Genomic DNA, 23288 nt, shown 5'->3' with positions numbered 1-23288 from the left:
ATAATCCATAAAAGTGGATAGCAGCTGACATGTACAACATCATTGTACGACTGTCTGCGCTTGGAGTTCTTCCACCTGTAATACAAAGCTACTGCCAGTAGGGGGAAGCCGTTTTCCAGTTTTGCCAGAGGCTGCCTGTCGTAAGAGTAAAACGTGTTGAAAATGTTTAAAGCAACAACATTCCGGTTTTTATATCTTTTAGTTAACAAAGGTTTTTCTTATTTTTATGATTTTATGCTTTAGCCCCACAAAAAAAGTGTTTTTTCACGAGGCTTAAGCATCATCATCAAATGAAATTATACAGCAGACATTTACACATCTTTGATGTGTATTAACGAGCATATTAATCCGCCTGATTTGGTCAGTTAACAACTGCAGACCGCATATTCCCCATAAAAGATGGTGCTGATAAGTCTTCGCTCCACGCTTCCAAAACATTTCTTTGCGTCACGCCGACGCTGGTAGTGACGATGTGATCCACTACACTCCTCCTATCTCACCTTTCCTACCCTACTCTTCTCCAACTCTCCCATCAGGACCACAGGGATGTCATGCGCGGATAAACAAGGCTGGAGCACAACTTTACTCAGCAGCGGGCTTCTTTTTTTTATTTGGAAGTGTCTTAGGACAGTCAGCGTGACTTTAAGTCTAAGCTGAGTGTAGTGGGGGGGTAGGCCTGTTAGTTGGGTGGGCGTGTGTGTTTGTTTTGTTGTCAGACGCTTCAAATACAACTCAGCAGCCCTGTCCTGTGTTGTAGTTCCCATATGTCGCGAAGGCAGGCCGACCATGACTACAACCTCCGGAGTATGAACAACCTGATGGGCGAGAGGTGGAAGAAAGTGAACGACGGAGGTGAGCGCAGTCTCATCAAGGCTCCGTCCAACGCCAGCATCAGCAGCCAGGGCGCCTCCACTGGAGCTTCCGCCGCCGCTGGTGCCCCATCAGCCCCCTCCTCCTCGTCCACTGGAGACCTGGAGAGAGCTGCCCGCAAGCAGTTTCAGCAGGATGTTACACCTGGTTTCGTCTACGTCCTGGCCATCTTCTCCGCCCTGGGGGGCTTCCTTTTCGGCTATGACACCGGGGTGATCTCCGGGGCGATGCTCCTATTGAAGCGGGAGCTGGACCTGAGCGCCCTGTGGCAGGAGGTGCTCATATCAAGTACTGTGGCCGCAGCCGCCCTCTCCGCCCTGCTGGGCGGCTTTCTCAACGGGGTGTTCGGGCGCAGAGTGTGCATACTGCTCGCCAGCTTCTTCTTCGCCGTCGGGGGGATCGTCCTTAGCAGCGCTCCCGGTAAAGAGGTGCTCCTGGCGGGTAGGCTCATCGTTGGATTGGGGCTCGGTAGGTTTCAGGGGCGTTTTCAGGTTTTTGAAATAAGGGGGCGCAAAAGGGGTGGGTGGGGTCTCAGAAATTTCAATAAAAAAAATTCTGAATTAAGAAAATTTTAAAAAAAAATGTGGAGGGAATGGAGCTAACAAAATCAGTGTAGATACGGATATAAATCAATTTCATTCTACCAAGTAGCAAAACTATAGATGTCGAACATACTTTGTTCTAAGTTCAACTTTGAAAAGTAAAGCACCTGAGTAACTGTAAGCCATTATATTTCTTTTAAGTCTCCTTGTAGTCGGCTACCTAGAGTTCATGTATAGTTTGTGCCTTGTAGTGGAGATTTTCCACGGTGTCACAAAAAAACTGGCAGACACACGGACAGCCATGGACCCTTAAAGCCATTAAATATTTACCTCGTGAACAGCACCATACTACAAAATTGACATCATGGGCGTTATTGGTAGCTAGCTGCTTTTCTGCAGGTGGTGCACCTCTGGGTTTTTGTAACCTGGCATGCCGTGCCGCCGCCACCACAGCTGGGTTGAAGACACGAGTGTTGGGTTTAATAGCTCCTTTTACAGAATTCCTGAAAAAGTTTTGATTTCTCCTTCTGCATCATGGCTGATGTGGCAGTATTGCCTGAGTGGCGACGCCTATGATTAAGGAGAATATTGCAGCGGCTACCTGAGCCATAACAGTGAGCATAAATGGATTTGACTGTGTGAAAATGATACTACCGGCATTGTACAAAGCCACCAACACACCAGGGCCTTCACACTCACTGCCTGGTGATCAGTATTCATTTTGACAGCAAGTTTTCTGATTGCATCTCGTCTCTCCACAATATTTACCTTTAAAAGATTTTGTCTTGTATTTGGAAGGATCATCATTCCACTTTATAATATTATCTAATATTGAATATTCGTATTTATATACCATGAGGAGAAAAGCCCTGCTCCTAATTAAACACCCTGAGCATGCTCCCAGAGTCTTTGTTTAAGAAAAGTTTTTTTTACCAGTCCAGAGCAAGAAACAAAGCCAACTGTAGCTTTAGACAAATTGCTATTCCAATGAAATTACTTCAGCCTGCCCGGCGCTAATGATAATGTGATTTATTGATTTCTTCTTCAACACTTCCCCTCGCTCGCTCGCCATTAGAAAGAACAGAGGTGGCACTCGGCTTAAGTGCCCCTTGAAGTCAAAGATCTTAAAGCTTTTGGTGGTTTTGGTGATGCATTGCTGCTGTAGCTCCTCCTCCCCCACCACAGGCCTGAGGTTTGCAATTAGTCGCAGGGTGTAATTACGCAGCGTGGCCCTCTGCTTCCTTTATCTGCATGCCACTGGCTGTTAGACAATTTGCAGTCCCCATTATCATCATCATCGTTCTCATTATTAGATTTGGTTGGGTATCATTAGGTGATAAAGGGGAAACTCATTCTGAATGATAAATATCACCCCATCAAAGGAAGCCCAGATAAACCTACAAAGCACACAGGAGACACATAGTGCCTCTGATTTTGCCTTTATTATTGAGTTGCACTCGTCTTATTGGCTGCCTCGTCCCTGCTTCCTTCCCTGCAGCCCACCTTTGCACATTGCCTTTCTCCTACTTCCTTCCGTGCATGAATATTTTTGCATTCTGAGCTTTCCCCCCTCTTGAATCATCCATCTCTCTGCGTGGTCTTCCTTCCACTCTGCGTGCCTTTCCACGCAACGCTTCTTTTGATCACAATTCAATATGCCTCACATTATTTATAGCAGCTGCTGTTACTCATGAGTCGCATCTCTGCTGTTAAAAGTGGCTTTCAAGGCTCGGTACTCGTCCATCACCTCTTTTGAGACCAGTAAGCGCTCCTTTCAGTGATACATGGAGGACTTGCACACCATTTTTATCATCTTCGGTCAGGGATCCTTACTAAGCTCTACCCGCCTTAAAGAGCTCGGTGTGTACCCCTTTAACAAACTAAAGTCGTTTATTAATTTGCTCCCCTTTTCCTGCATTTCTTTTGCTTCCTGTGAGAAGCAACTCGAACTTGGATTCTTTTTGTGTGATTAAAGACCAGTCGTACTCCAATTTGCATGTTTGTCTGGCACTGGAAATGTGCAGATGATGACAGCTTCTTGGTTAAATTTGCACTACTGTAAGTGGAATGATGTAAGACAATTTTATAATGAATGAATGGAAGTTTTAAAGGTTATGCTGGAAACCCTTGTATTTATTTCAGATTTACATTTTTGCAATACATGCATGTTTAGGCTCTTTTCCAATGAACTGCTCTCATAGATAACAGTCTAACCAACTTAAAGTGTGAATCTTCTGAAACAAGGTGCCACCAGCAGCATTATAGTGCAATAATAGTGACACAGCAATATAATAAGTGACTGAGCATAAGGGAAATATATATATATATATATATATATATATATATATATATATATATATATATATATATATATATATATATATATATACAAAAAGTGGCCTGGGCAATATTTTACCAGGAAAATCTAAATAAAAGATTCATCAGAATCAGAATCAGAATACTTTATTGATCCCTGGGGGAAATTATTTAAAATAGCTGCTTAAAATTTTAATCTAACAATAGCTAAAGTAACTGAACTATGCTACTCTGCAGAAGTTGTGGAATATTGTCATGTGATAGAACTGAAAAATATTTTTCAACTTTTTAACCAGTTGCTTAAAACCATGCCTTTCCATCATGCATCAGTAATTTCCATCCACCATTTGCTCTTCCTGTTACGTGGAGCACAACTGGAGTGCTCCGGCAACACTCGGCAGAGTATTTGTTTGCATTTGGGTCGCTCGTCTCCACCTGCTAGTGTCCCCACCTTGTTGTACTCAACAGTGTTTTTGCCTCAAGTAGTGAAGCAAGTTTGTTGTTTGCACATTTAGTGAGTAGTGTGGAAGTAGTTCCCTTTCAGATACTAAATCACCATCAGACACTGACAACAACTCTGACTCTTAGACACGTGCACTAGGACCACACACATGCGTTGTGTTGCTATAGCCATGATATCCTGATAAGATACTTTCATATCGTGCAAACATTTATAATGATATTATTGTGGACAATATGATGTAGCACAGCCCTAGTTTGTAAAGCTATAATGTGTATGTAAAGGTGGATGGAACGTGTTGGTCTGAAAAGTAAAGACCAATCCTGAATTTATTTTTATTGTCCATCAGGGGGCGACTACTCTGATCAGTGTAATCGGGATAGGCTTTAGCACAAGCCTACCTAGAGATATCGCTGTCTTATCTGTATACAGTGTCTTTGGCTTTGCTGTCAGATCCAGATGGATCACTGTCCATTACCTACAGTATGTGTATTAGGGATGGGATAATACATTGATATGCCAATATACAGTATTGTATCACAAATATCAAGAACTTGTACTAAGTAATAATACATTTTTGCTTTTATTCTCTTTAGAGTTATTTTTTGCGTTCAATGAAACGTATATAATGATTTGACACAGGTGATTGTCTTGCAACATATTGTTTCGCAGGTATCATGATACCATGGGTATAGTGATGTTAACTTAACATTAGTACGATGCTGTATTGTATTTGATATCTCGCAGCTGACTGAAACGTTTGTCCTACAGTGGCCACTAGGGCTGCACGATTTTGCATAAAATGAGAATCACGATTTTTTTTGCTTAGAATTGAGATCACAATTCTCTCACGATTTTCTTTTCCAATATAAATATTTATTGCACTTATTAACTGCACATCAACTTCGTAACAGTTGAGACTGAACATAAAAACAATAAATAAACATAAAAACAACAAATGTCTCACATTTTGTCGGTGCTGCAAAATGTTGTACTGCTTGAAATTCCATCTCCACCGATGCTCGACACTGTGTGTATAGAGCAGTTAGTGCAACAATAGAAAAATAGTTGCGGGACGGCACTGTGTAGCGTTTGTCTACGGTGTTGATCATTTTCCTAAATCCCTCGTTTTGCACAGTGTTGATGGGAGCCATATCTTTGGTCAGGTGATAAGTAATAGCCTCTGTAATTTCTTTGTGCCTGTGGGAGTTCGACGGGTATAGGGAAGCGCTGTATAAGGTTCCCGTTATTGATGTTTGGGTGGTTGACCGGGACGGATTTTCTCCTGTCACTTTCACTTTCACTTTTGAATTTTTTTGTAAATGTCACTTTCCAGAAGTGTTTTTTTTTTCTTTTTTTCTCGTCATTTATTTAGACTGCTTACGGGGAATTTTACACAAACAAACCTGACACTTGATAGAGAAAGGGTTTCTTTAATGGCAGCAAATAGCTGCCACTTTGTCTGATTAAAATAAATTGAATGTGTACTTCTAATTAGCTAGCATGGTAAATTAGACAGGTGGCTCTGATGATCTAATTGCATACACAGTGTGAAAGTGTTGAGAAAACTCTTCAGTCTCAGTCGTTGTGCCCTGTCGAACCTCCATCCACCCATTTTAGGCATGTTTTGAGTTTGTGCTTGACTCCCTGCTTCAAATGTGGAAAGGTTTCTAAATGATTTCTATGATTACTTCATCTGAATTGTAGAGGATTTGATTTCTAAAGTATTGTTAAAGCATGGCCATTATTAAGTTAGAGAAAGTTGGATTAAGAACCTCTATTTAAGTACAGTAAATACACTGTTTGACATTTAAAAGTACAGGGTGGGACACAAGGTTTACAATGTTCATATCAGTAGGCCTGAAAGAAAGAAAACTCGAATAACTGATTAGATCATGACGAGAAAAAGTGTTTTATGCAAATATTTTTTCTGTTTTTCTGTTGTAGACATGTAAATGGAACATATTTATGCATTGTACTGCTAGTTGATCAAAATAAGATGGTGGAAAAATTTTAATTTATTGACTTCTTGTAAAAAAATAATATACAGATTAATTAAAAATGAATAAATGACAAATTATGTATTTTGTTTGCAGCTCTGTGTGGAAATTACAATATGAGAAGAAAATAGATTAAATGGGTAGCTTATGCCAACATGTGTATATGTGTGTGTATGTATATGTATATATACTAGGGGTGCAACGATACACAAAATTGACGGTTCGGTTCGATACTTTGGTGTCACAGTTCGATATTTTTTCGATACAAAAAATGTTCATGCCTTTTTAATTTGTCATTTATTAAAATTATGAATATATATTTTAACTCAAAAGTAAAGTTTTTAAATTCAATGTTGCTGAAACATCAAAATAATAAAAAAAATAAATCCATATGATCGAGGAATCACTCATCTTTGGAAAAGAGAGTTTATTACAGAGAAATGGCTCTTTCCAAAATAAAAGCTATACTATACGCTTCTTCTGGGGTATACTCTCAGCAGCATATTAAACATATCAGGTCCCCATAAGGAGAATCATGTGCTAACGGCTGTCTAAATGACTCGGGTAAAGTTTGTAGCATGCGTGCTTGTTGTTTTTGTCTGCTTCCACTTGTCTTTGCACTAGGATGATGTCGGCGTAAATGTGCAGTCATATTCGCTGTGTTCCCACTAGTGCTTTCAGGTTAATTTCGTTAAAATGACATTAGCGCCATAACGCCGCAAATCTCCGTTAACGGATCGCCCCGTGTGTGGGGCTGGACGGCGTCAATACGTTAACAAGCTAACTGCGCTAACGCAGTAGTTCCCACCCATGTAATTGAGCATTGCCTGGCACATCCGACATACTGTTTTACTTTTGTCCATGACATGCTTACCATCAGGGTCATGCTTCACATGAAAACCAAGATAGTTCCAAACGCCACATCTGAATGAGGGTGGGGGAGGTTCAATTTGCCATGTTGCAACGAGCTTAGCTTCTGTCTTGCTAGCTTGCGCTGCGCTCAGTGGATCTGCACTGACAGTGCAGCCTAGGTGGAGTAGTCGAACGCAGATCCACTGAGCGCTCAACACAGACAGCATCGTCAGAAGAAAAGTTGATAAAATAAATTTTAAAAATTGTATTGTTTGATACATATGCTACCGAACCGAAAGCACTGTATCGAACGGTTCAATATCGATACGAGTATCGTTGCACCCCTAGTATATACCTGTAAGTACATACGTGTCTTGGTTTGTTATTCGAGCTACAAAGCCAAATATATGTAGCAAACTGTATGGAGGATTTATGATTGGGTAGGACATAAACAGAAAGTAAAAATAATAATTAATCGTTACTAACTAGTGGTTAAATCAGCTCATGCTTCTTTCTATTCTGTTTTAAACATATTAGGTTATTTTATTATAATCATTATTTTCCTTCGGTTTTACATTTTATTTGTGTTTTTTATATCGCAGTAATATGTTAATACGTTCAAATTAAAGCCTGATTATCATTATTATTATTATTATTATTATTATCATCAAAATGGCACTGTGATACAATGATATGCAATAATAGTAGATTGCAAGACAATCATCTGGGTCAAACCTTGATCTGTTTGTCACTGAATACAAAAAAATAACTAAAGAAAAAGAAAAGAAGACATTATTTATATTTTGTGTCATTTGTTTATAATTGGAGTGATATTTTGCTGTGTATTGCCGTATCAATACATTAGCCCATCCCTAATACACATAGGTAATGGGCAGTCAGCCGCTGTAAACACCGAGAGTGAAATACCAGTCTATAAATATACTGTGATATTAACACAAGCAGTCGTAACACTGATGCGAATCTAAAGGAATTTATTGAGTTGGAGTTGTTTTTTTTAGAAACAAAAGTAATAAAAACTGAGGGAAAAGCAATAATTGTTTTCAGAGATTTTAAGATAAAGTGATGAAAACAGCAAAGAAATGCATGAAATACAGAGACTGCTAAAGTGTCAGCTGCACACTATCATTAACTGAACAAGCTCTGATTGCTCTTATGAGGGAGAGAACTAATCACATGGGTCATTTCAGCTGTTACATCATAAGTATCCCCTCCCTTTTATGCTGTTACATTTTTACCATACAGAGATCTCCATTAACCAAGCACGCGTGAGCCAGACACTCAAAGATAATGAGGCAAACTGAAGGTGGAGACGCTAATGAGGCAACCTGTTTTGCATGCAATTTTTCTGGCCCAGTCCGATCACCTGCACATTAACACGAATGTCAGTTCTCAGAAAAGCCAACTGTTGAGCGTTTTTGAACAGGACTCACCGGAAAGGTCATCAGAGCTGTTTGTCAAACCAGGAAAGGCCATACACCGCCATGCCATGCCTTCTTGTATTTCTACACATAAACCTGGTTATTGTTGAGCTGACCTTTGCCTAAGCACATCGACTGTTGTGCGATATGAGCTGGTGCTTGCGCAAGCAGACAGACAATGTTGAGCCAGACTTGCGGGATTAACTCTAATTTATTATTTGATTTAGTATTTTCAAATTCAGTCAAACAGTTATCCACATCCAAACCATAATTTCCGATAGATAGATAGATAGATAGATAGATAGATAGATAGATAGATAGATAGATAGATAGATAGATAGATAGATAGATAGATAGATAGATAGATAGATAGATAGATAGATAGATAGATAGCACTAACCCTGACATTGACCAGGCAGTCAATATTTCTGCTTTTATCAAATTGTTCTCTGAAGTTTTGGTAGTCAGGGAGCCAAAAAAAAAAATCATAATTCAAAATCAAAACATCAGAAAAAATTTTCATTAAAAAAAAAAAGCCTAGAGGAAGTCTAGAGCTGTTACATGCAGCTCTTTTGCCGTCACCAGTGGCTCTCTGTGGCTTTGAAAACAACATTTGGTGAATATGAAAATTATCCTCTTAATTTGCCTAAGACCCAAACTCTTCCACGACATGCTTTTTTAATTTCTCTTTGATATTTGGGCCCGATGAATGTAAAAACAAAGAATTACCAGATTTTTTTTTTAACCTTATTTTTGTTTTTAAGAAAAATGAGAGCCACATATGAGGATATTCATTTAAAATTTTGATGCCCATGTAGAGCAAAATTGAGTATTTTAGTCTAAATAACCCAAAATGTGATGTCCACATATGTGGACGCCAGGTCCTAGGAGGATAAATTCAATTGGCCATCATGGATATAGACACATAGTTGGCTTATCCCCCGAGCTATGCATTACAAATCCAAAAAATAAAAGTAAAGGAGAAAAACTGAGAATTTAACTGTGTGGGGGCAAAACAGTTTGGTTTCATCACCAACAACTTCAGATGTTCTCATTTTTGTTTAAGCTATTAAACTTAAATTAAAGTTTAGTAAAGCACCATCACACCATCAGAGATTACAGCTTTTAAACTGAGTGCTCATAAAGAGCCAGCTGGTCTTTCTTCTCCAGTATATAATTTGCCTTGTTCCTTGTTCTGCACAGAGATTTCTTCAAAGTCTCTAAATTATTTGATGATACTTACGGTTTGGGTTAGGTTTTCACAGAGGCTGACTTGGAGCTCAGCGGGTTAAATAGGTTGGCACTACAACTCGAATATGCTTTGCAGCTCCATATAGACTTCTTGTTCTTAAAAATGTCTCTTTTTAGTAAAGGTTGGATGACGGTATGGTTGGATTATGGCTAAAACCTCAGAGAGCAAATCGTGAATGCTCCGTCCTCCATGCTCCAACTGAGAGGGGCAATTGCTTTTATCAGTTTTATCAGTAAAACTCAGTTAAAGTTGTACCCTCTTCAATAAAAGTGGGCAAACTTTGCCCACTTTTGACAGGGGCAAAGAGGAAGCATCCAACTGAGTACACATGTTTAACATGATGTCCTAAAAGTTTATGATATATTGGGGGAATTATTCAGCTCTATCCTCAGTTCACCCTTTATCAGGGGTCTCCAACTCCAGTCCTTGAGAGCTATTGTCCTGCAGCTTTTAGATGCATCCCTACTCCAACACAGCTGAATCAAATGGTTGAATCACCTCTTCAGCATGCCATCAGGTTTGGCAAAGGCCTGCTAACAAGCCATTCATTTGATTCAGCTGTGTTGGAACAAGGATCTATTTAAAAGCTGCAGTAAAGTAACTCTTGAGGACTGGAGTTGGAGACCTCTGCCCTACAGTGAAGCAACCAACAGCTGTAGGCATCGGTGAGCGAACAATGCTTCCAAAACAGAGTAACGTTACAGCTAACAACGCTCATGTTAACATGCTAGAAGACATCCCCACGATCACGAAGGAAGCGATCTAAGTTTTCCCTCTTTTCTTTTTACATTTTCAAGGACAAGGTAGGTCATTAAAAATTTAATCTGCGAAAAACTTTCCATTTTCAAAACTTTTCCATTTGTCAGATTTAACCAATCAGTGGAGAGCTTGCCCCAAGACAATGCATTTCCATTTGTTCAACAAAGAGCCATAAAAATGTTTCTTTTCTGCCTTAAGCCTCTGATGCATGCTGGCTTAGTTAGTCATAATCCAATGCCTCACACACAGACAAAAAAACATGCACAAATAAAAGGACACACAGACACCCTCATAGTGACTGTATAATTATGTTTTCTGGCTAAATTATCTAGCAGTTGCAAGCGTTGAAATGTTTTGTTCTTTGACAGAGGAGATAGGCCCGCTTAAAAATAGTACTGTTAATTACACTGAGATAACATTTAATTACAACCTGCAGGCTTGCTAATTAATTGGTTGGTTCATATAATTAAGTCGCAATTCTCTTCCTAACCAGGCGAAACCTAAATGTAGACTTAATGAGAAGTTTGTTTATGCGCATATTATTGTTTTAATGTGCAAATTATATCACTTAAATGTCAAGTTTTTAAAAGATGAGTTGGGTTCGGCTTGACATTTGCGCATTTTGACTCTCCAGAGCATGAAATTTAGCAGTGGCTAATTTCTGAATTAAGCCTTCCAGAACAAGTCTTATTATTCCATAACATGCTTTTAGAGAAACCAATCAAAAAATTGTTACTTTTTTAACTGAATTAAATTACGAAAGGTTACAGCTTTTCCTGCTTTCACTAATCCGTTCAATCACAATTCACAATTACACACATTTAAAAGTATGTATCAGATTTTTCCCTTCCCCTTACTTTGCATGTTTAAGGATCCTCTGTTAGAGGATCCTAAAAAACCGGCTTCCATTACAAGAACAACATCATAACAACAACACATCCAGAAAATGTTCTGTCTGTCAAGATCATAGTCGTGGAGATTCTGAAGAAGTATCTCCCTCGTTCTTCTGATCAAGTCTCAGTCCTAGCCTTTGTACTGTGTGCCTAGAGCCCGCCTTTAGAAGACCAGACAGATCCTTTGTTAAGTGTGCTGCTTTGAGGCTGAGCCTGCCCAGACAGCAACTTCAGACTGTGTATGTGTGTTTGTGTGTGTGAGTGTTGCGAGCTGTCCTCAGTGCTGAATAGAGAGCTCATTAATAAGAAAAGAAGCATAGTGCAAGTGTCTTGGTAAAGAGACTCACACTCAAGTAAAGAAATATACTCATAACACGAGTTAATTTGTTTGTTTTTTTAGTTTTATTACTATTGAGAATTATAAAGGAATACGAATACTTGACATTACTCATATCCTGTCACTTCTTTTTTTAAGTATGTGTGCTCTAAAACAGTGATACTGATGCAGAGAGAGGCTGACACACAACAACCTGTGTTAGTTTTTAAAGACAAATATTGTATATTCATATGCCTGGAATAAGCTGGTGTAGGAAATACTAACCTTTCAACCTACTCTTCAGACATCTTGGAAGCAAGACTCTGTACATAATATGGATCACCTACACATTAAACCTTATGGAAGCTGCTCAGACATGGAAATTCATGCCGTGAAGCTCCCAGTGCACAGTTCTCATGCTGATGTTAATGCCAGAGGAATCATTGTTGCAACAATGCCATCCTAATCATAACAATACTAATAATAAAAACAATAATCAGTTATTTCACAGATGTTTGTAAAGGCAGATTGAATGACTGGGTGCTTGATATTTTATACCTGTTGCAATGGGACAGAAAATACCTGAATTCATAGATTAACAGGTGTGGCTCAGTAATTTTGTCTAATCTATAGTTTTCTAGATAAAATTATAATTTACATAATCCATTTGAAATATGATTCTGAAAGTAAATATATTATCTCCCTGAATTAGCTGGTCTTCTGTATGGCAGAGGGATCTATTTCCTGGGTAAGGAGTGAAGGAACAAAGCTTGGTTTTCCAATCCGTATTTTATTGGATCCAGTTAGATTTAACATACAATCATGATCTTTAAAATGGAATGCTGATTTCAGTGCAAATAAATGGAAAATTAATTGCAAATCTCTTCTATATTTTGACCTATATGTTATTAAGAATAATAAAAATAGTGTTTATTCTTTTAATTTTAAATTGATATCAGTTCAACTGAGTCAGGAGCACAGACTGAAAAAAGTACCATTAACAAAGCATCTGGTTGAACATCTCACAACAAGTTAACTGAGAGCAGGTCAGTAACATGATGTGGAGCGTCCCGGAACGTCGTCCTAGAAGTGTCTGTAGGGTGGGAAAACTCTGTGAAAGACTGATAGGACAAACAGTTCAAACAGTTTATCGATGTCAAAATGCAGAGGTATATAGAATCATTTCAGGAAATTCAGAGAAATCCTGCAAGCACAGTGTGCAACAGATAACCTAACATTAGAGGGAAATCATTCACAGGTGGATGCAATAGCTATCATACACGTTTGACAATGTGGAAGTCAACCATAGAAGTTCCATCCATTCGCTTACGTTTATCCTTTTCATGGGGGTGCTGGAGCCTATCCCAGCCATCTTTGGCAAGAGGCAGTGTACACCCTGGACAGGTCGCCATACTGTCGCAGGGCTAACACATATACACAAGCATTCACATCTATGGGCAATTTAGAGTTTCCAATTAACCTTTCCCCACTAACTGCATGTCTTTGGACTGTGGGGAGAAGCCGAAGTACCCATGGAGAACCCACGCAAACACGGGGAGAACATACAAACTCCACACAGAAAGACCCCGCCCTGATGGTGGAACTGAACTCAGGACCTTCTTGCTGTGAGGCAACAGTGCTAACCGCCGTGCCACCCAACCGTAGAAGCTTTTATTACTTAATATTACAAGTAATGTTATGTGTTTTAGTCAAAGACACTTCACACTGGTTATCCAGTTCTCAAGTACAGCTCCAAAAACCTTATTGTTTTTGTTGACTGAGATTTTGTAACAGGTTATCTGCTTTTCAGAAGGTCGTTGGTTTGTTCCCCAGCTCCAGCAACCCTATGCTGAGGTGTCCTTGGTCAAGGTACTCAAACCCAGTTACCCTCTAATGGATCAACGCATTCAAAAGTGTCTGTGGATGCAGCTTGCAGTGTAAAAAGTGCTCTGAGTGATAGATGAGATTAAAAATGTGTTAAAAAATAAAATCCATTTATCATGAGCTAAACTATTAGAGCGTAGGACACAGAGAACATTTACAACTCACTGGTCTCAGGATCACCTCAGAAAACAGATGTAAGTGTTCAGTTAATTACAAACCCAAGTTGAGACTCTTTCATGTAAATAAAATAAATGCACCCAGTGTAAACATTTGGCTCGTCATGTAAAGAAAAATATGACAAAGGCGGCCCTAAACTATAGGTGTGAAATTCAACGTATATTAAAAAAGAAGAAGATATAACTGTTTTCATATTTACACTAGTATATTAAACAATTTCCAAATCATCTTTCTGTGCATTAATGAAAGAAAGGCATGTTGTACACTAATAAACAGAAAAAGTCACTGCGATGTTGGACTCCAGAGACTCAAAGTCAAAAATATTTAATCACAGATGACGGATAAGCCGAAGCGAATCGGTACACTATTTAACCTTTTTCCTGGCCTGTATGCTCAGATGGGCTCTAACATATTTTCCCCGTCACCACCTGCAGCAGCATGTGAAATGGACATGATTCATTGCTCACTAAATGTAACAACATCAGCTGTTGTATCTCGCCGGCAGGCATATGGCGGGCTATAGCAGCAGGCGGGACTTGGACGGAGATATGGTAGTGATGCATAAGGCTAAAACAGGTAGAATGATGGGAGGTGTGCATGAGGCTAGCACACGCAACAGAAGAGGAATTGAAGCAGACAAACCGCTTTGGTCATTTGTGACTTTGTTTCTTTTTGGGTTTAGATGACTTTAAAACTACAATTCCCAGGAGACTCTGCAGTAGTTTCTGTATGTGAGATGGCTCAATGCCACTGTTTTAAGTTGCTGGATGTTCCATCAGTTTTATTAAAAGCCTCCTAGCAGCACAGTTCAAGTACACGGAGAGTAATAGTCATTAGACAGGCTCAGTTCTATGTCTTTAACACTGATGGGATTTACATGTCTATTTTAGTGTGGAAAGGTTCCGGCTATTAGTTAGTGAGCCAACGATAAATAAAGACTTTTACTTCTAAGCCCTGCTAAAGCCTAGATGAACTCTCCCTGCTGAACAGCTCTGTTAGAATGACAGAGGGTTTTTTTTTTGTCACATTTTTTCTTTGTTTTCCTAATTTAATGTCCAGAAGAGAGGATAACACAAAGGCTTTGGCTAAAGGTGCAGCAGAGCGTGATGCTAATGCTCCTGAAGATCAGACAGGGACCGTAACAACTGAATGCTAAAGCTATAGGGAACGGCAGTACACACATCTATGCTTTTTCCCCCAGATATTTATGGTTATGCTGAGTTACACAAGGCAAAGTTTCAGAATCCTAACTTTAGTGTAACCCGTGGACGCGATAGGGTTTGTCTTGCATTCATCTTTCGGCAGGACCTCTCCAAGGCTTATAAATGCATTTCTATTAAATTGGGCTGAGCAGACAGGCTTCATTGCCAAAGAGCACTTGATTCGATTTCAGGGGGTGTTCTGGATCTCGGATTTCCGTCATCCGATGGTAATCCTTTTTTTAGCCATAACAAAGATAAAGACTTGACTCTAAATCCTTAGGGTGTGTTTGCAGTTCGAGGTTGTGTGAGAGCAGAGCGGAGTGTTTCCACGTGTGTTTTGGCGTGCCCATCCCCCAATCACGCACACGGATTTCCAATCTGACATTAAACCACAGTTTCTCTTGCAGTTCACCTTTTATTAGTTTGTAATTTGGGGTTTTGTGCTCTTTTATTAAACGTCTCAAGATGCTGATTTTTTTGTCCTTCTTGTTTGAGAAAAAGCAGTGAACAAATTAATTTTAAAAAAGGGGGAGAAAGAAAAACATAGTAAATTTCCTCCTATCTTGCTTATTGATTTGTCTTCCCAGAGCTGCCACAGTGTGGTGCCCGCTTGGAGACAGCATGGCTCGTTTCCCAGCAAGTGGTTTCCATGGCGACGGGTAGCCACGTAGTCATGGCGGCCGTTCAGGCCAGGGCGGTGGCTGTAGGGAGGCGAGGGGTGGAGTGGGGTGGGGTGTGTAGATGACAGACTATTAATAGAGCTTATGGGGAGCCAGCTGCAGAAAGCCTCAGCCTCATGGCACCTCGTCAGACATCCAGTCACACACGTTTTGGTCTGTGCTTTTGAGAGTGTAGAAGTGTGCATTGCCCTGTATGTGTTTGTGTGTGGTCAGCCTGTGTACCGTGTGTGAGTAGCACACTGGAAGACACTGCAGTATGCTTGTTTCTGTCTCTTGGATTTACGTCATCATCTTTGTGACATCACTGTTGGTACCGTTGAGCAAATATGGTCAAACTTACTGAAGAAGACCAAGCGTAACTTTTTGTAGGCGTTGCAAACATTACCCAAATAACTTCAATAAGTGTGTACATTTGTTTTTGTAAAAGTCGCTTACTGTATTTAAAAAAATGCTATTTTGCAGTTTAAATCATTTTCAAATTGTCCTAACAAGCCAAAGCGATAACATGTCAGATTAGTGTTACGATGATTAGTCTAGGGCCACTGCAGATTCCACAAAATTAAATTAAAATCTGTAATGTACGCTTTATTTCTGCAATTACCATGTTCGAGTGTGCATGTCTGTGGGAATGAAATGGCTGAAATGTATCACAGAAATAAAGTGATTGTGAAATGGTATGTCTGCTAACTTTAAATATGGTTAAACCGGCGTAAATATTGTTTTTCCTGATACTTGAGTGCCACTTTTGGGTCATCGGTTGGATTGAACAAAGTCTAAATGAACAGAATCAACTTCCTGGGATTTCCTTACCTCGATGACTGAGCATGACCAACTCAGTTCCTTGGGTTTGAATCCTGCCTAGGACCTTTAAGTTTGCATGTTCTCCCTGGGTCTGCATGAGTGCTCACTAGCCGCTAGGGCTTCGTTCCAGAGTCCAAAAACACAGGGATAGGTTAATTGGTGATTCTAGATTGCCCATAGTTATAAATGTGAATGTAAATAGGCTGTCTCTGACTTTTAGCACTGAGGCAAACTAGTGACTTGTGCAGGGTGTACCATGCCCCTCACCTTTAAGATGTGGAATATGCTTCAGTCCCCCCTCGACCATGAATTTCAATGCAGAAGAAAATGGATGGATAAAATGTGTTATCCATTTTGCTATATAAACTTGTAAGTCGACATTTGGAAATTCTACTTCAGCCAATAGTTCCTACTCCTAATCATCTCCTTTCCCTCTCTTTCCTCTACTGTATAGGTATTGCCTCTATGACAGTTCCCGTGTACATCGCTGAGGCCTCTCCACCCCACCTAAGGGGTCAGCTAGTCACCGTTAACACCCTCTTCATCACGGGGGGGCAGTTCACAGCCAGCCTCATCGACGGAGCCTTCAGCTATCTGCGCCATGACGGTTGGAGGTCAGACACACACTGATGAACTTTTCACATACACCTTTCACCCCCAGTGGTTATCGAACTATCGTTTGAAACACTCGACATTCACAAGTTGTCAGCCAATAATAACGCTCATTCCTGAAACTCAGTCCAAGGTCAGTTTTCCCAGTTTTCCCCTACTTTTCCAACCATTCTAGTGGCCATTTAAAAAAAAATACAGGGTTAAGGAATTCACTCTTCAAACCCCAAAGCTACATCCAAGCTCCACCTTTCACTGCACGCAAAATGTGTTATAGCACCTTCCACACCGCAATTTGTATCTCAACAGAAAAAAGAATACAGAAGCAGAACTTTTACACTTCTCACAGGATGTAAACAATGCCGCCTTCGTTAATGATAGTCATATAATCAGATGTGATAGCATCGTCTCTTTTTTGGCTTCTTAGCGTATATGAAATGCCAGAAAATCTTTTCATTCCGGCTCAAACCCTCATTCAAAATGTCAACACAAGCACGGGTCAGTCTTTAGCATTTACTGGGAGCAGCTGTGCTGTTTATTGGAGCGATACTCTTGTTTTCTCTTTCTTCTGTTCGCGTCCTTTCCTCGTGTCACGCTGAATGCAGCTTCGCGGTCTTCTGAGTCTTTGAGCGGCGAGCTGCGAGATACTGTTGATAAGAATTGGTCGTTTTGAAAGGATTTGCCTCGGCTGCAGTTCTGATAGACACAAAGGAGATTGTTCGGCGAGCCTTAGATTTGTGTGATTCATAATGATAATGGAAAACCGATTGAGTTAAGATTACAGATGTTCTCAGATTGATGTCGTTGCCTTCGCAGAAGAAGAAAAACCTTGTACTTCTGGCTGTTTACTGCAGTCTCTAGCAATTTGTCATTATTACAGCCTCCTTTTACCCTTTTACTTTTCTTATATCCTCCTATTCTTTGCCTTACTGGCACATAACATGTTATGCTTGCAGAGCAATCCTGCAGTTTTTTACACTTCAGTGCAGCATAGTGTGCCTTTGCTAGGGTAAACTAATTATGCAGTGATATTAGACAGTGACGCTTTATTGTTTTGATTTTCTTTCTCAAGCAAGGCTTCTAGCAAGTGGAACTTTATCTCTAATGTGCAGCGATTAATCTAAATGTTTAATGTACATGTTAAGGTTATTTTAAGCAGAGGAATCTGAAAAAAGCCTTGACATTTTCCCCAGTGTTTAATTTTAATGAAGTAAACCACGTGTTGCTAGCTGAACTTGTCAGCATAAAGTGAATGCAGGGGAGCGTTGCTGAAACCTGATTGTTCTTGCATATGCAGTTGAATTTTGCACATCAAACCTTTTCAACCTTTCAAACCCTTCATTAGTCAAAAGCTAACAAACAAACAAAACTAAAAACAGCATTTCTGTGATCATAATTAGTCTCACTCCATGTGTTCCTTCTCTCCTCTCGCAGGTACATGTTGGGTCTGTCTGTGCTCCCCGCTGTGCTCCAATTCATGGGATTCCTCTTCCTGCCAGAGAGCCCTCGCTGGTTAATTCAGCGTGGGCTGACCCAGAAGGCCCGCCGCGTGCTCAGTCAGATCCGAGGCAACCAGAACATAGACGAGGAGTACGACAGCATCAAAAACAGCATCGAGGAAGAAGAGAAGGACAGCGGAGGAGGTGAGGGGAGGAGTCTTTTTTTCCTGATCCCTGTGTTTCTGCAAAAAAAATCAGCCCGCATGAGCAGCATAATGTTTTTGTCCTCCTTTTGTTGATTAACAAATCAACAAAGCAACATGTTCGGATTGTAACAATGCTCCAGATCCAGTGTGCTTATGGAAGGAGAAGAGAAAAAAAATCATGGAAAAAGTATATTTTTACCGCAGGTGTGATTGGATCACCAAAAATAAGCCGCAGTTAAAGGTTAGCTTGCTTTAACTCGCATAAGCAGCATGTTGTTAATTGCTGCGGTTAAAACTGCACACACGCAGTTTCCATAAACACAAAATCTGCCCTTTCATAAAATGATTAAGCACATGCTGTTGTGCATTTCACCACAAAGCCTGGCTCACATACGAACAGTTTCAGTGTAGTCGCTGATTTCCATGAAATGTACACTCGTTTCAAAGAGCACCTCACAGCTATGTTAACACCTCACATCTGACAGAGTCACAGCCCAGAGCCTTGAAGGCAGCGTCTTCCTTTCCAATCATTCTAATGTGATCTCAGTGAGCCTGACGTGACTGTTTATGCTCTCCTCCTGCTGCGTGATGAGGTCCTTTTCTGCTTAAAGAACAATAGTTGCCCCGTTGCGTGCCCTTGACTCCTACGGCGCTGGTGGTGACCTGCCAGTCAAACAGCACGAGCTGTAACGTGGCATTATACATCTGATGATTCTGTTGACACAATTTGAGTTTCTGAAGGGGGAGTTCTTATCTTTTGTCTGTCCTTGCGTAATGGGGTTTGGTGTTCAAGATCATTTTCATCACTTCCTTTAATAAATTAAATGAATGCTCCATTTTTGACAGTATTTGGAGCGGCTTTGTGCTAAATAAAAAGAACTGGGCGTAGGTTGTCTCTTTTGTTTCAACAGTGCTCTGAAAATGTTACAGATTACTTTTTTTTTAAATTTCGACATCCTGTGCTTCACACTGAGATTATTCAACAGTGCAAATAGAGATCTCAGGTAGAAAGGGAGCTGAAGGGAGACAAGGAAAAGGCAGAGAAAATGCTTCCTTCTTCACGGTCAATTATTGTGTGAGCTGACCTTTGCTCGACCAACCACATCATAAAAGGCTCTGCCGGCGTGAGCCGACAATATTGGACTAGGTTGGCAGAATGGGGCCGACTGAGCTTCATTAGCTAATATTTTGGCAATCAATACATTTGCTGAGTTCAATGCCTGTGTGTAATGGACACTCACTGCCTGAACCTGCAAATCATTTTCCCAAAATCTCTTTTTAAATCTTGCTCAAACCGGGCTATGGGTACACAGTCTCTTAATGCATGCATGCGCACGCACAAATACAACAGTGTTTATTCACTTTTATCTCACTGTTTATCTGCACTCTGCTCTTTCTTTCGTTTTTTGGTATGTGTGTGTGTGTGTGTCTGCATGAGAGAGACACAAATGCACCGGAAAAACTCTTGTTGTTTCCCCACAGCAAGAGTAGTCAGTTTCAGTGGCATGCACAAGACTGTTAGTGATGTGGTAAGCCCAGACCATCAAGTGTGCATGAAATTTGATTTGTAGGAACTGCAAAAAAAATGCTGTCCATACAAAATCTCAATTTAGACAAATCTCTACTTTGAATCCAGGGACTGAATCAGCTTCCATTGGGAAGAAAGAATGCCGCTGCTATTACTTGGCAATAAGCTTTACCGTTGATTTTAATGGCCAGATGTAAGACAACAAAGATGGTTGCCGTTGGTTTTATGCCAAGCTTTAGAGCTTTTAAAAAAATAAAAAGCAGCCAGAAGCAGAGCACGGGGTGAGGAGGTGGTTTTAAAGGCTTTTTGTAAAAGTCTTTGAGGTGCAGATGGCACAGAGAGAGAGCCAAGGGTCGACTGAAGGCAGCTTCCCAGACAGACTGCTACCAAAACAGGTTGGCAGTGCGGTAAAGGAGCAAAGAATGACAGTGGCAAGTTTGTGCTGCTGGTGAATAAGACTGGGAATGCACTGGGTGTTTGTCTCTGTGCACAGTTTTATTGTGTCTTTTTGCACAGCTTCAAGTCTTTTGTTTTCAAAATTCAAAATGCTCCTCTGTCTGACTTCCTGCCCTCCTCATCTGCTCCATGCAGTATGAGGCAAATTTTGTTCAAAAGGAGAATGGACATGTACTTTTTGCAACACAACTTCTCCTCCTGGGACTTTTCTGAAATGTGCTGCAGGGATTCTGGTGGAATCACAAGCACTGACTTGAGTTACTACGGCCAAAGCCACTACCCTTGGTTGGATTTAAGGAGGAGATTAAGCCAGCAGGCTAGCTGTTAAAGGGCACTGTTACTAGGTGTAGATTAGGAAATGATTAGCAAGTATTTCATAACATAAAGATACACTATGGACAAAAGTACTAGGCCACCTACACATTACATCTACATGACTGGCTCAGCTAGTTTTATTGTCATACACAGTAAAGAAACGTGTTTTCCTGAACAATGCAATTCTTCCTTCTGAAAAAAATATAAAAATGATAAGAAAAATAAACCATAATTTAAAAACTATATACAACAGTTCTAAAGAAGCATACACACAATATAAATAAAATAAAAGAATCTGAGCTGCAATAAGCTACGATTACTGTGCACTTCAGAATGCTACATCAGCTGTATGTGCCGTAGACGGAACTCTGCGATAGTAAATACTGCAGAGAGGGCAGTGGAGTCCTAATGATCTCTTTATCAGTCTTCACCACACTCTGCAGGCATTTGCAGTCCAAAGCATTGGCGTTGCCATGCCACACTATGATGTAGCTGGTCAAGAAGCTCTCAGCTATGCCGCTGCAGAAGCTGAAGAATGCCGAACTTCCACAGCTCCTGAGAAAATACAGTCACTGTTGAGCCCTCTTGATCAGCTGTGTGCTGTTAAATGTCCGGGTGAGGTCCTCACTGATGTAGACGCCCATGTATTTAAAGCTGCTCACCCTCTCCACTTAAAGCTCCTGGATGAAAACTGGCCAGTAGGGTCTCCTCTTCTTCCTCATGTCTGCTATCATGTCCTCTATCATCTCCACACTATCAGACCTCTTGATTAAGTCAGAGTTGCGTCAGCAGGAGTTCAGAATTTGGGTTGTCATATGAAACATCAACATAAGTTCAACTTCACTACAAAAAAACGACCAGAACTTTGAATCTCTAATTCTGTAACATCGGGTAAATTGGCATTAAAATAACAGAATATACAAACAACAGACTGTGACTACAGTTATGTCCAGTGTTGGTCAAGTTACTTGAAAAAAGTAATCAGTAACTACTTATCGATTACTTCCCCAAAAAAGTAATCCCGTTACTTTACTGATTACTTATTTTCAAAAGTAATTAATTACTTAGTTACTTAGTTACTTTTTAGAAACACGATTTACAACCTGAATAGGTGATAAAGCGATAGATCTTTCAGCCCAATTCTACTTTTTCTACATAATCCATCATATAAAATGTAATCAAATGGAAAAGTCTCTTTTTAAAACTTGTTTTATTAGTTTTCTTTTAACTTTATGCATCAAGCAAAAAATGTAATTATATGCAACATTCTCTGACTGGAAGAAATTTGTTTAACATTTAAACCTATTTTCTGCACATTCCAGCACATAAAATAAAATATTTTTTGTGTTTACACTCACTCTTTCAAATAGATGCAAGTAAAACACAGCAGAAAATAAATAACATCAAAGACTAGCGGTCCTGTCGCTCTATTTTCACCTGTAAAGCAGGAGTGGGGTAGGCGGAGGTTTACCCTGGTGCAGGTGTGCCGCAGCGGTCAGTGGAAGAATCCGCGAGTTTCTCTGTGAGTTTCCCATTACGTGGCAGCGCACTCCCGGAGCTTGTTTGGAAGTTTAGGGGGTTTTTTTGCTGTAAAAAGAAGTTTTCTTCCCACGCACAACGGACGCTAATGTTTTTGTCACTTTTTATGGAATCAAACTCAAAGTAAGGTCAGTACTTCCACGCTTTAAACGCTGCACGCTCATACTCTCTCCTGCACTCGATATATGATCCATTGTTGATCTGCACACAGCTGTTGTCACCAACGTCGCACTCGCTTACGTCACTGTCATGAGACATTCTCGCAAAAAAATCCCGGTTTTAGAAACGCAGTAACGCAGCGTTCCTACGGGAAAGTAACGGTAATCTAATTACTGTTTTTGCAATAGTAATCCCTTACTTTACTCGTTACCTGAAAAAAGTAATCAGATTACAGTAACGCATTACTGCCCATCTCTGGTTATGTCCTGCTAACAGTAACCTAGACGTGGTGACCGTGGTTCAGAGGGTTGGGAACTTGGGAAGCTACCACCTACTGGTGATGGTTAGAGGGACCGATGGAGCGATATGGCAGCCTTGCGTCTGTCAGTCTGCCCCAGGGCAGACTTAATTTCAACATCCTGTGCTTTACACTGAGATTATTGAACACTGCAAATAGAGATCTCAGGCAGAAAGGGAGCTGAAGGGAGACAAGGAAAAGGCAGAGAAAATGCTTCCTTCTTCACGGTCAATTATTGTGGAGCTGACCTTTGCTCGACCACATCATAAAAGGCTCTGCCAGCGTGAGCCGACAAT

The 23288-nt window shown here is 40.3% G+C and overlaps 1 protein-coding gene across 1 annotated transcript in view; it reads left to right on the top strand.

The window, feature by feature from the left end:
• Positions 1-507: 507 nt before the first annotated feature.
• The window catches only part of slc2a13a (solute carrier family 2 member 13a), a 101269-nt gene continuing 78488 nt past the window's right edge, over positions 508-23288 (top strand). Inside the window, exons 1-3 of the mRNA XM_086270354.1 lie at positions 508-1338; positions 16898-17057; positions 18487-18695. Coding sequence (XP_086126480.1) covers positions 765-1338; positions 16898-17057; positions 18487-18695 — 943 coding nt within the window. The 5' untranslated portion in view covers positions 508-764. The remainder of the gene's footprint in view (positions 1339-16897; positions 17058-18486; positions 18696-23288) is intronic.

The sequence above is a fragment of the Aulonocara sp. 'chitande type north' Nkhata Bay genome, linkage group LG17 (assembly GCF_057382095.1).
Source record: "Aulonocara sp. 'chitande type north' Nkhata Bay isolate Kocher_YH1m ecotype deep benthic linkage group LG17, A_spYH_male_GT1.1, whole genome shotgun sequence".
Lineage (NCBI taxonomy): Eukaryota > Metazoa > Chordata > Actinopteri > Cichliformes > Cichlidae > Aulonocara > Aulonocara sp. 'chitande type north' Nkhata Bay.
This window is presented reverse-complemented; position numbering and strand designations above follow the sequence as displayed.